This window comes from Juglans microcarpa x Juglans regia, chromosome 2S (assembly GCF_004785595.1).
Source record: "Juglans microcarpa x Juglans regia isolate MS1-56 chromosome 2S, Jm3101_v1.0, whole genome shotgun sequence".
In the NCBI taxonomy this organism is placed as follows: Eukaryota; Viridiplantae; Streptophyta; class Magnoliopsida; order Fagales; family Juglandaceae; genus Juglans; species Juglans microcarpa x Juglans regia.
Genome location: NC_054597.1, coordinates 29,872,010 through 29,884,516, shown reverse-complemented (window position 1 = coordinate 29,884,516; position 12,507 = coordinate 29,872,010). Strand labels below are relative to the sequence as shown.

The following is a 12,507-nucleotide window of genomic DNA, read 5'->3' as shown; positions in this document are numbered from 1 at the left end:
AAACATTCTCATTATCCAGCGTAGTTATATGGACAGATGCAATTCTCTCTCCTCCAATTCTAGTTTCTGAACAAGGGCCTAGGGATTCTCACTTTCCTAAATTTTATTTCTTTTATTTGGCATTATTTCTACACCCGTTGTGTAATAATTTAGCTAGTTTCAAACTTAAATTATATAAAATAAATTTGTATATTTTTAAAAATAAAAATCTGATAAGTATTGACAATATTTATGAATAGTAGTAAAAAAAAATAATAAAATATTAAATAATAATAAAAAATAATAAATAATATTACAGAATGTTGAGAATAGCTGTTTGCTCCGGGACTGTAAGGCAAAAGCGTAATTTTGAAAAGAAACAAGGGTGATTAATCAGCTCCATGTCAGTCACCTTATCTGACAATGGACCGTCAGAATAGGGGCCAGTGGCGGGCCTATAGGGGACAGGGTATCAGCCTGTGCCCTGGAATACCGTAAAATATCCAAATTATCCTACTACGCTTGAGCTGTACAAATTCTTGGAGTAACCGACTAACTGTTTCTTTAAACGAAAAAACGATCTACGAGACTGCGACTCTCTCTCTCTCTCTCTCTCTCTCTGGGCGACTTCGGCTGTACCTCTGCGAAGCTCGTGGCGGATTCTCTCGGGCATCGGCGTTGGCTGGAAAAGGCTGCGGAACTAGAGAGACTTTCTTCCGTCCGTGGTAAAATTCAGGTCACTTCAAAGTCTTTTATTTTGCTTGTCTACTTTCTAGGGTTCCGAACATTTCTTAGCTGAGTCTACTGGTATTGTTCGACTCATATCCAGTCCGGATTGCTCAGATCCGTTGGTACGTATGGCTGAGTTTCTAATATCTATATACGGTTTGTTCATTTGGCCTCCGGTTGGTAAGTGGGGAAATGTAGGGAGAGAGATGATTATGTATCTCAATTTTAATTGTTTCCTCATCTTCTTCGGTGAATTGTTGTATTCTTAGAAATTGACATGATTCATGAACTGTGCTCGACTGTGTGGGTTTGGCGAGACTACGGGACCTGGCATTGGCGCGTTAGAAATGAGAACTATTTAGTTAGAGACAAAAACCGAATTATTTGTATATAGTTTATTTGTTTCCCTAGCAATCCAGCACCGGATTGTTGAACTAGTTGTTTCCGGGGTGAATCCGGTGTCATTTCGAGAAAACAGTAGTCAGTCTGGTTTAGTTTATCGGTTGTCTTTTTCGGATTCTTTTACTTCTTGTTGTTGTGGTTGTCGCTGCTGTTGTTCCTTCATATATTATATTTTTTATTTGGAGTAGGAAGTGGAATGGCTAACCGACTGAAGGAAGATGAAAAAAACGAACGAATTATACGGGGTCTTCTGAAACTTGCTGAGAATCGGAGATGTATCAACTGTAACAGCCTGGTATGCTATCGATAATGATTAATTCCTGAGATAACATTATTTTCCAGAGTCTTACATCTCTGATTTACTTTTCTGTATCTATTCTGTGTTAATCTTTTTTTTATCAGTCATTCTGCAATAATGCAATCAGACGTGCGATTGATTGTGAAAATACATTTGTTTTCGTCTAGGTTTGTTAAGTTGTTGATTGTCTTGTTAAACCAATTTCAAGTATCTCTCAAAGCCTGCCATGACCAAATAAGAAACTAGGTTCTACTAACTGCAACGATCAAGCACTAAAATCCACAACTTAAAGAATTAGTTTCTCAAATCATTTATTTGGATTATTGCAGGACCCATTCATAGGAAACAAAGAGATTAAAGCTTCCTTTAAAACATTTTCTATTGGGCTTTACTGAGACTCATAGAACTTTAGTATATCTCTAGAGATTCAACCAGATGAGATAGGATTTACTAAATTAGATACTTATCTGGATATCCGAATTAGAATAAATATTCTAAGTGTAAACGAAAGCTTTGTGCTTTGGTAAGGGGAGATTTTTTTGCAACAATATGTTTTGTTCACACTCATTAGCATCTTGTACTTCAGCTTTTCCTTAGTAAGTCATTAAATTTCATGTGTTTTGAGCCCCAGTTGCAATGGTGAACAAAGGATGAAATATGATCTATTCCTCAAACTTAAGTTGTTGCTTCTTCTCCTTGTTTCTGTTCCCAACTCCTCTGAGTAGTTCCAAATGTTGGAGCACAAAATAAACACATTGATTCAGGATCAAGTCAAACCATAGATCTATGACTATGTTATGTCAACTGTTTGTTTCATCTCATGTGTATTCCTCAAGGTCAAAACGTGTGCATTCATGATTTTTTTGTATTTTTTATGTTTAGAGAATAGCAGATAAAAAAAGTGTGAATGTTGTCCTGGGAAATTGCCTGCTTCTGAGTTTTTAGTTGGATGCCTTTGTGCCCCATAACCTAAGTAGTTTTGGACTAGTATATTGTGTTTGATTTAGCAAATAGCCATAGAAATTTAGAGGTTTGGAGGAATGTCCCTTTGTGTTTGATTTAGTGTATTTGGCAAAATGTAATGCCCAGACCTTTGAAGATTGTGAGAGGGCGGTGTCAGAATTTAGAGCCATTATATTCAACTCTCTTATATTTGGATGTCGGCCACAATAGCTCCCACTCCTCTTCATGGAATAATGTTCTTTTTCTTTATTCCTGGTTGGCTGTTTTCTATTGCATACCTTCTGTGTACTTATTTAATTTTGGGACAATTAATGTTCCTTTGTACTCGTGCATTATTATTATTTGTGCTTGTGTGGGTAGAGCTCTATTAAAATAGTTATTTATACGAAGATTAATTATGAATTAGTTTTTTTCTACCGGACTTGCTAATCAGACTCTGAACTGTACTGCTCAAATTAGTGATGAGCTCTCTACCAAAATTTGAACTTGAGTTAGAAGATTATGAACTTTGATAAAATAAAAAATATATTGTTCCGAAGCTTATCTTTGTAAGGATTACTGTTGTAAGGCATGCTTGGAAATTAATGAAAGAACCTTTGCAGTAAAGTTTCTATAAGAGAGTTGTTTTCTGCAATCCTTGTTTGAGTTCTTGTTCACTGCAGTGCATGATTGAATTCAGTTTTGGTGATGTTAACTACGAAGTGCAAAGATTCTTAAATTATTCCTTTACGGAAAAGCACATAAATAGTCTGTTTAACTAGTGTTACTTTATTTTCTGCTAAGCAGGGACCTCAATATGTTTGCACAAATTTCTGGACATTTGTTTGCACAAACTGCAGTGGAATACAGTAAGTTATGACATGTTGCTGCATATATTGCCTGGACTTTCTTTCCTTATGTGTGTGTGTGTGTGTGTGTGTGTGGAGAGAGAGAGAGAGAGAGCACTTGCACTCTATTAAATGGGTGATGATTTTCAGTCGAGAGTTCACACATCGAGTAAAATCAGTATCAATGGCCAAATTTACTTCACAAGAAGTTACTGCCCTTCAAGAAGGGGGGAATCAGGTACACTTGCATGACTTCTCAGATCTCTGCCAAATATTCTTTCCCTTTGTCTTTTATCTCCATTGTCCATTCACAGCGTGCAAAGGAGATCTATTTTAAAGAATGGGATCCACAACGTCATTCTGCTCCTGATAGCAGGTTGTCACTCATATGTATTATGATCTGGCTTATATATGCTAAAAATTCTCCTGCTCTAATTCAAAGTTTGCTGCCAGTAATGTTGAGAGGCTGCGTGACTTTATTAAGCATGTTTATGTGGATAGAAGATATACAGGCGAGAGGAGCTATGACAAGTCTCCAAGGGTAAAAATGGTAATGCCCCTTACCCTCCCTTTCTATAATCTCAGTGAAATTAATTCAGATGTGAAGTTGTACGCATATAATTATAACATAAATGTTTTTAAAATATAGGTTTTACTAATGAACAATCTACATTCTCATTCCACTTCTATTCTTCTGTGTTTACGTGGCATTGTCTATTAACCCTTGAATTTCTCTCTTTAAAAATTGAACTGATCCAGACAATGTCAAGCAGCTTAGTAAGATAAAATTGAGATAGCAGTGCAGTATATAGCATAACACTTTACTAATGCATTGCTGGATTTTTTTTAGATGTCATTGGATCTATCTGTTCAAGTATTTTTCCTCCTTTTACATCATGTCTCAAACAGGGTGAGAAGGAAGGTGTCTATGAAAGCAGGAGAACAGATGCATATCAAGGAGGGCCTCGAAGCCCACCATATGAGGATAAATATGAACGCCGTTACGGTGATCGGTCTAGTCCTGGTGGAAGAAGTTATGATGAAAGAAGTCCTGCTCAAGAAAGTAGGCAATATGGTGATTATAGGAGAAGTCCTGTTCGTCCTGAGACTGTCAATGATTGGCGTCGAGAGGATAGATTTGGAAATGGAAGAAAATTCGAAGACCGTAGGGAATCTGATGGAGATTCTAAGCTGGGAGGCAGATCACTGGGGCAACCTAAAGATTTAAATTCATCTAGTCCCCCAATGGTGCGGCCTGTGAGAGAGATTTTGGGAGAGAATGTATTACCTCTTCGCATAATTGAACCTCCAAAAGCCAATGAGCGAAGGGCTGCTGATGGCTCTGCACATGCGCAGGTGAGACTTCTTCTCAATTAAGCTGCCTTTATTTTTGGATATGTCTGGTTCCTTAAAGCTCAAGTTCTTGTTACCACTTTCTACTTTTGTCTGGACCTGCTCAGACTGTTTTTTGTTTAGTAATGATTTCGGTATTCATTGATAATTCCGTCTGGTTCATCAAGATCAGGATTAGTCTTTGTTTGATTGTTCCGCTGTTTGAGCCACTTCAATCAATTTAAACCTTGTATTGTATATTACGTATGTCCATCTCATTACTCTACAGTCAAGTTCCATATTATACCTAAAATAGGTTTTTTCTACAGCTTTCTTGCTAGCTGTTTGGCAAAGTGTGGTCAATGAGCTCTCGCTCAAATGACATCTCCTCCCTTTGTAAATACAGGGTGCACGTTGAGTTCTTGAGTTCAAGATTTGCTGGGTATGTTTTTATCTCATCAATCTTTCTATTTCTGGAAAAACAGTATACAGTTTGAAAGCAAACGTAAGTCTGACTCAGACCTGCACACATATTTGATTAATTGGGTTTGCCTGGGTAGCTCAAGATGGCCAGATTATAAGTTGATAAGAGTTCATTTCAAGCACCAGGCCAAATAATCATGAAGCTAAAAATTGAGTTTCATTTTGGAATAATTGAAAAATAAGTATCTGATGTTTGCAAAGAGCATATCTGAATATGCTCATCTGTTTGTAGAATATATATGTGTGTGTGTTTGTGGCATTCTGTGTGTACCGTTTTTTTTTTTACGAGTATGTACCCTTTTTTTATGTCATTTGAGTCGCTTGTTTTTCCTTGCCGGGGTTTTTTTTTGGGAGGGGGGGGGGGGATAGAAACTTTTGAATGAGTTTCGAGGGGAACGTTTTCCCATGTTCACAATTTATCTGTCTTGACCCGACTAAATCTTTAAATTATGAGTTTGGGATGATTTTGATTCACACTCTTGAGTATTAAATCCGACCCTGCGACCTTATAGCTAATAATGTGTAAGTATGTGATATAGAAATTGTGTTTTTTTTAGTGTTGAATACTTGAGGATGAGAAATTGTTTATTTATAAACATGCCAACTAATTTGATTCGACTTTACTCTCTCTCTCTCTCTCTCTCTCTCAATCAATAAGTTTACACCTTCATGCACTTGTTATAATTGTGGATGCCACGTCGTATTATACCATGCCATATCAGATTGTAATCATGCCATATTAGTCCTCTGTCATTCATGTGTGCTGTTCAATTCATAGTTGATGCACAAATGGATCATATTGCTTCTTTTTTAAATTGTTCATGGATGAAATTGGGACTGTTTAAATATCAGGAATGAAAATCACACCTAGGTAAAATTACCTACTGAACTTGTATTTCAGCCTTTTTTTAATTGGTAAGTACACGACCCAAGCACCATATAGGACCGAGCCCGTGACCTCACCCTTTTCTCTCATTATTTATCGATAAGGTATAAACTTCATTTAACTACACCAAGGGTGTGTCCAGGTTCAGTGTGTAGACAAGAGTCACCTGTCTAGAATTTGAAAAAGATATGGGAGTATTAAAAAGTAAAGTTTTGAGCTCCTCTAATGTCCTTGAGGATCATCCTCAAATTTCTCGTTCTCTCCAAATGCACCGTACCAGGCAAGTAGGAATCATCTTCCACACTACTACAATTTGTGGGCTTCTTCCTAATCTCTCCAAGAGCAATAAAGGTTTATTGTTCTTCTAGGCATGACCCAAGCCAAATCAACCCGTTTGAAGAAGTCACTCCACAAAGCACTAGTCATCTTGCAATGGAGTAAAAGATGGTCAACGAGCTCCCCACTCCCATTACACATGCAGTAAAAACTATTTTTGCTCTTATATGGTGTAAAATGTTTTCTTTCATGGTCATGCATAAATCCATTGTCTTCATATTTGGAACCCATAAACTTTGTACTAATTTCTTAGGGTGTTGCTATTTTTCTTCCAATTGTCTACACGTTAAAGTTGGTTAATTTTATTACTTTTAATTATTTTTTATTTGTAATTCTCTTTATTTAAATTGTAGTATTGAAGTACAATGTAGGGGGTAATGAGAGAGATAAGATGTTGTGGAAGTCTATGGGAAGTAAAAAGTTCACGGTTCGTTCATATTATGAGGTGATGACTATTAGCATAACACCTGTTTTCCTTGGAAGCGCATTTGGAAGACTCGTGTGCCTTCCAAAGTTGCTTTTTTTTTATATGGACAGCCGCACTTGGTAACATTTTGATGATGGATAATTTGAGGAAATGTGGTCTTATTGTTATGGAGTGGTGTTTCATGTGCAAGAAGCATGGAGAATCCGTGGATCATTTACTTTTGCATTGTGAGGTTGCTAAGGCCTTGTGGGATGGAGTTTTTAGTAGAGTTGGGTTGGCTTGGGTGATGCATTTGAAAGTGGTGGATCTTCTTGCATGTTGGAATGGGTTATATGATAGCTCTCAAGTGGCTGCAGAGTGGAAGATGGTTCCTTTGTGTCTTATGTGGTGCATTTGGTTAGAAAGGAACGAGCGTTGTTTTAATGATAAGGAGTGCACCTTGGACGAAATTTGGTATTTTTTTGTGTACTCTTTATTGCAATGTTTTTATGCTTTAATGCTTAATGGAGCTTCTGCTCACGACTTTTTGTTGTCATTTTCTATTTTCTAGAATGTATTTAGGTGTTTTCTTTTGTATATGTTCTGTGTACATGGGCTTTGCCTATTTCGTTTGTATTAATAAAATTGTCTTCTGACTTACCAAAACAAAAAAAGTTTTGAAGTACAATGTACCAATTTTTATTACGCACATGACAATTTGCCATATTTGAGGCTATTTTGTGGTAGTCCGTGTTCTGGTTGTATATGATAGCTATCTCTGTTTTAAGTGACATCGACTTAGTAACTTGCAGCGTGATTATCTTTCCCTGCAAATTTGCAACTCCTTTCAAGCAATATTCCTCAAACAGTAATTCTTCCGAGTGTACTGGTATCGCTTACCTTTCCAAATGTTCACATGCTTTTCCATAGTTGCCGTGCTTAAAGTCTGTTATTAGAAGTCTGCACCATGCTATTCACTTGAAAATTGTTTTTTTCTTTAATATTTCCTCAAGGAAAATACATGCATGTGCTTATTCTCTTATCGCTTTAAATAACAGAGAACCGCATCTTCCAGTAGCTTGGGATCCAATCCTGGGAATCCAGCGGAAGTCAAAGTTGAAAATGCTGGAAGCTTAATTGATTTTGATGCTGACCCTGAACCTCCAGTTGCTGTGGCAGTTCCACAACCAAATCAAACTTTGATGACTCAATCCACTTCACATCCAACAACTTCTAACAATGACGAAAATTGGGCCTCTTTCGATGTTGCACCTGAGTCCAAAGTTTCTCAGGTCCCTTTGAATGCGAATACGTTGGAATCTGTGGTGTCACAATTATCAGTTTCAGCACCTGTACCTAGTCATATTTTCGGAACTCCTGGTGGTGCTGGTTCCCTTGCAACTGCACCCATTGGCAACATGACAATATTACCTTTTACTGGTCATTCAGCTACTGTATCTGTAGGGAATACACCTGTGTTGCCCTTCAGTCCTGTTGCTGCTCCAATACACAGTCTATCAATGTTTCCCCCTGGTGGTGCACCAGCAAATGCCCCTGGATTGACACCAATATTACCAGGTTCTGGGCAAGGGCCTAATATGCAGCATCAACAACCTTCTTTCTTCCCTGTTACTGGTAGTCAGTCAACTACTCAACAATATGCATCATCAGTTGATGTAGTTACGAGCAGTCAGGTGGGTACATAGGGTGGTGGTCTTCATGATCGTAGTTTCTACTAAAGTAGGTTTTATCTTTACCTTGTTGCTTTGTGGGTAAATTTGCAGCAGCAGAATTTATCACTTACCACTAATACACTAGGCCCTTCAAGTACTCCAGCTGCACAAGGACCACAAGCTGTCTCAAAAATGGCACATGTTCCCACTTCTGGTGATCTGTCACAACCCTCTGTTTTGGAAGGAAGATACAGTGCAAGAAAAGAACTGCCTGCGGTAATTGTGACTTCATATTGTGTTTCTTTGACATCGATATTATTTATATGTATGCATTACATATGGTATAAGATAAATGGTTTATGCATCTGCAGGATCTTTTCACTGCAACCTATTCATCCTTCCCTGCAGCAGTTCCAATGTGGCAAACTGGTATACCCCATGGTATGGGGTTCCATTTACAATATAATAACGCTCTGGTAACATCTAATCTCTATCTTATCAAATCTTTCGTGCAATTACATGTATAAATCCCTCGAGTAAACCACTAATGCTTCAGTTTCTAATCATTGGTGCAGCCAGTGCCCAATTTTCAACAGTCAAAATCCACAAACCCATTTGACTTCAGTAGTGAAGTACCTCCAGTTCAAGCCCCAACGGTATGTGATTTCAATTCATTTGAATTGATTCCATTTCACCGCTTCTGGTTTTTCAGGCCTTATTTGGATTAATGGTTACATGAATTGTTTTTTAAGACTTCAACTGGCCCAAACAAACAGGATGCTTGGATATTTAATCTTGATTGTGTTTATGGCCAATTACTTGAAGGCTTGATTTAACTTTTCAGTTTGGTCTGCTTGGTCTTAGAAAAAGAAAAAAGAACTAGCATGGTCAACATCATCAATAACCTATCAGTGCACTGTTCGGTAGAATTTATACTGAAGCACCTTTCTCTGCTGAGAAAAAATTCCATCTGTTAATTAGTCTTTCCTCGTGTTTATTTCTCGTGATGCAGTTTCCCTCCATGGCATCCTTACAAGGTGCTCTCCCAAGTGTCCCACCTGCACCAGGCTTATTGCATACTTCCAGCCTTGGTGCTCCGTCATCAGCATGGATGCCAGCCCAGGCATCATTGTACACATCAGCATTCCTTCCACAGGCACCATCTTATGCATCGGCAGTGCCTATAAGTATATAACTAAAAGAACCCCACAATGCCGATTCTCTCTCTTTCTTTTTTTAAGTGAATGAGTATGCTTCCTATGTGATCTTTCTTGTGCTGAACACTGCTTTTTTATAATCTCAGGTTCATACATGGGGCAACAAGTAACCAGCGACATGCCACCTTCCAGGTACTTGCTTCTTAAATCATAATTTTGATGTTTAAAATTGTTTATGATTTTGACATCAGTGTTGGTAAAATTGAGCTTAAGCGCAAAATGCTTTGCTTATCAAAAGCGAATCGCAATGTTAACTATTACTGCTTGTCTATTCCACTAATTTAGATGAAATTTTTTTGATAAGTGAAACCCAGCCCTCTAGGTAAACCAAGGGCATCAATACCACTAAGCCAGTAAATGGCTTATAAATCTTTTGGTAAAAATGAAGGCAAATGATGATGGTTACAAATCTTTTGATAAAAATGAAGACGAGTCTATGCTTGATGAGAACAATTATATCCTTTAGGATTGCGTTGTTTGGCTTATGTTAGCATTAAAGTTAATGCTTTCAATTCATGTGTTTATTTGGGTCTTTGCTTTTTGTGTATATTTTGATTCAACCATGTACTTGTTATTTTGATTATCGCTATCAAATATTGGGGATGTATATTTTGTAAAGCATTAGAAAATTACATAAAATGTTATGTTAAGATTTTATTAATTAGCTCACTCGATTGCCATGTGTCATATTCTTAGCAAATTGAGCTAATTAGGCTAAATATATTACTATCTTGCTTTTTTAAATTTATTGTATTTTATGAATATTTATTGTTATTATATATATATTTTTTAAATGTGCACCAGGGCTGTGTGCCTGGCAATTTCACCAACATTGACAGAAAATATGTGGATTCGTAGTATTCCTCAGTAGTTTATTAGGTTACCTAGCTGATCAATTTGCAGTAATTTGAAAGTCTTAAGTATCGCGTATTGAGGACTATGAGTACTTCGTAGGAATGAAGGAGTAAGGAGCTTTGGCAACGGTGCAGCTGCTCCTGCCTCTTTAAATGTGGATCAGCAGCAAGCTGGAAGATTCTCAGCTCCTGCTAACCCGGATCCTTTCTCTTCTGCTGGTGGAAATCCATTTGGATGAAACATGAAAAACAAAGCCTATCTGACCCCATTTAGGTCAAGCATCATCTAATTGGTTCCAGTTAATTGCTGGGTGGAAAGTTTTGGTTTCTATATAGTGGTAGTTTTGAGTGAAGATATCCAGCCAAAACAGAAATATATTTTGTTCCTCCAGGTGAAAGTCAAAATGTCTACATTGGCCTTGTAAGATTTGCTCGATGCTGTAGGGAGAGAGAGAGAGAGAGACTTGGGGTTAGATAGTTTGTGCGGCCATGGTGTTAATTGGTATTTTGTTCCATTGTGGGACCTAAAAAGCTGTATCCATCAAAGTCTTTGTGCTGTATTCTGTTAGTTTGCTATCTCTTCAACATCGTGGTGAACTTTTAGCTTCCGTGGAAGTTTTACCAATCAATAAATGCAATAAAGTTTAGTACACTAATTTGTATTCCAAAATATTATTGAACGGCGAGACAGACTTACCAAAAAACAATATACATGTGAGATGAGTTTTCTTTCGGAGTGTGTTCTACAGAATCGTGAGTGAACGTGGTGCTTAGTTGTGACTGCGTATTTATTTTCTATTGGACTATATATGGATTGATCATAGCTCGAAACATAGGTACTTTATTATTTTTATTTATCTTTTTAATTTGCATTTTATTCAACATTTAATATAAATATCCTTTTAAATGATATAGATTTATGTGTAATATTTATTTATTCGTAGATTTATTTATTTAAGTTTGTTCTTCTATAAGATGTGTCATCCAAGTTATTGGTGTGCCAAGTTTGTCTTTCCACTCTTACAAAACGTAATATTGGTTAAAGAGAACAGTGCGTAAGACTTGCAAATTTAGCATTATTCTTTAGTCAAATAAGTAGGTCAATAGGTAGGTCAGGTATGTTCAATCGTGGAGCCACCTTGCCTTGTAATTTACCAACTAAAGTTTCACAAAATTTAGTTACAATAATATTTTAAAACTTTATAAAATTTCTATACTTGTATCAACTTAAAAATTTTGGGATCAATTGTGAGATTTTTATTTTATGATTGCACCGAAAAAATTGTGGTAATAATAAAGCCTTTTCTAAATTAGAGTGAGTGAGAATGGTAATATGTGACATTATTTGTGAACTTAACACGAATACAATATGAGATCAACAGATTTGAATTTAATATAAATGAGTTTGAGTCAAAACGGATTGACTCATTAGACACGATAAACGGGTCAATAATGATTCAACCCACTTAACCCAAAATTAATCCGGAATAAACTATTTAAAGTTTATTTCAAATTAAATTTTATAATTATCATATTTGTAATATTGGTACTTTTCAATATGTTTATTTTTTTAATTGTTGAGATTATAATTATGGATCTATGTTCATATTTATTATGAAAAATACTCTAGCCACAAATGTATTAAACAAAAATAATTTCATAAACTGATGTGACATGATGTGATTCGTCAATTGTAAAGTTATTTTTATTTTAAAGTAGATCTAATGTACTACATAAAACTAGGTTAGTTTATGCGATTAATAATCTCTTTGTAACTATATCAGTACTCATTTATTATTGTTGGATTTGTAATATTAGTTTTATTATAGATTAAAATTTGAAAATATTAATATGTTTTTGTTAACAAATAGTCTTATTTTTTAAAGATATTGTGTCTACTAATAAATATAAATTTTAACTCTTATGTAAAATTATATTAATCTACGAGTTAGTTTAACATGAAACGAGTTAAAAAGAATAACACGGCTCGTTATTTAAATGGATTGTATTAGGATTTGAAAGTTTGACCTGTTTAACGGGTCATGTTCGAATTTACCCATATAGTAAGATGCCAATACTTAACACGACACGAACACGACTGACAAACACAAATTGACACTCC

The 12,507-nt window shown here is 36.2% G+C and overlaps 1 protein-coding gene across 1 annotated transcript; it reads left to right on the top strand.

The window, feature by feature from the left end:
- The first annotated feature begins 525 nt into the window (after positions 1 to 525).
- Positions 526 to 11,037, top strand: LOC121252036 (probable ADP-ribosylation factor GTPase-activating protein AGD14). The gene is given in 15 exon segments (XM_041151489.1): positions 526 to 715; positions 1,299 to 1,405; positions 3,158 to 3,219; positions 3,349 to 3,436; positions 3,513 to 3,574; positions 3,652 to 3,748; positions 4,108 to 4,554; positions 7,700 to 8,339; positions 8,429 to 8,441; positions 8,443 to 8,590; positions 8,686 to 8,790; positions 8,890 to 8,970; positions 9,327 to 9,501; positions 9,618 to 9,663; positions 10,486 to 11,037. Coding segments are annotated over 14 exon segments (2,202 nt in total). The 5' UTR covers positions 526 to 715; positions 1,299 to 1,306; the 3' UTR covers positions 10,625 to 11,037.
- The last annotated feature ends 1,470 nt before the right edge of the window (positions 11,038 to 12,507 follow it).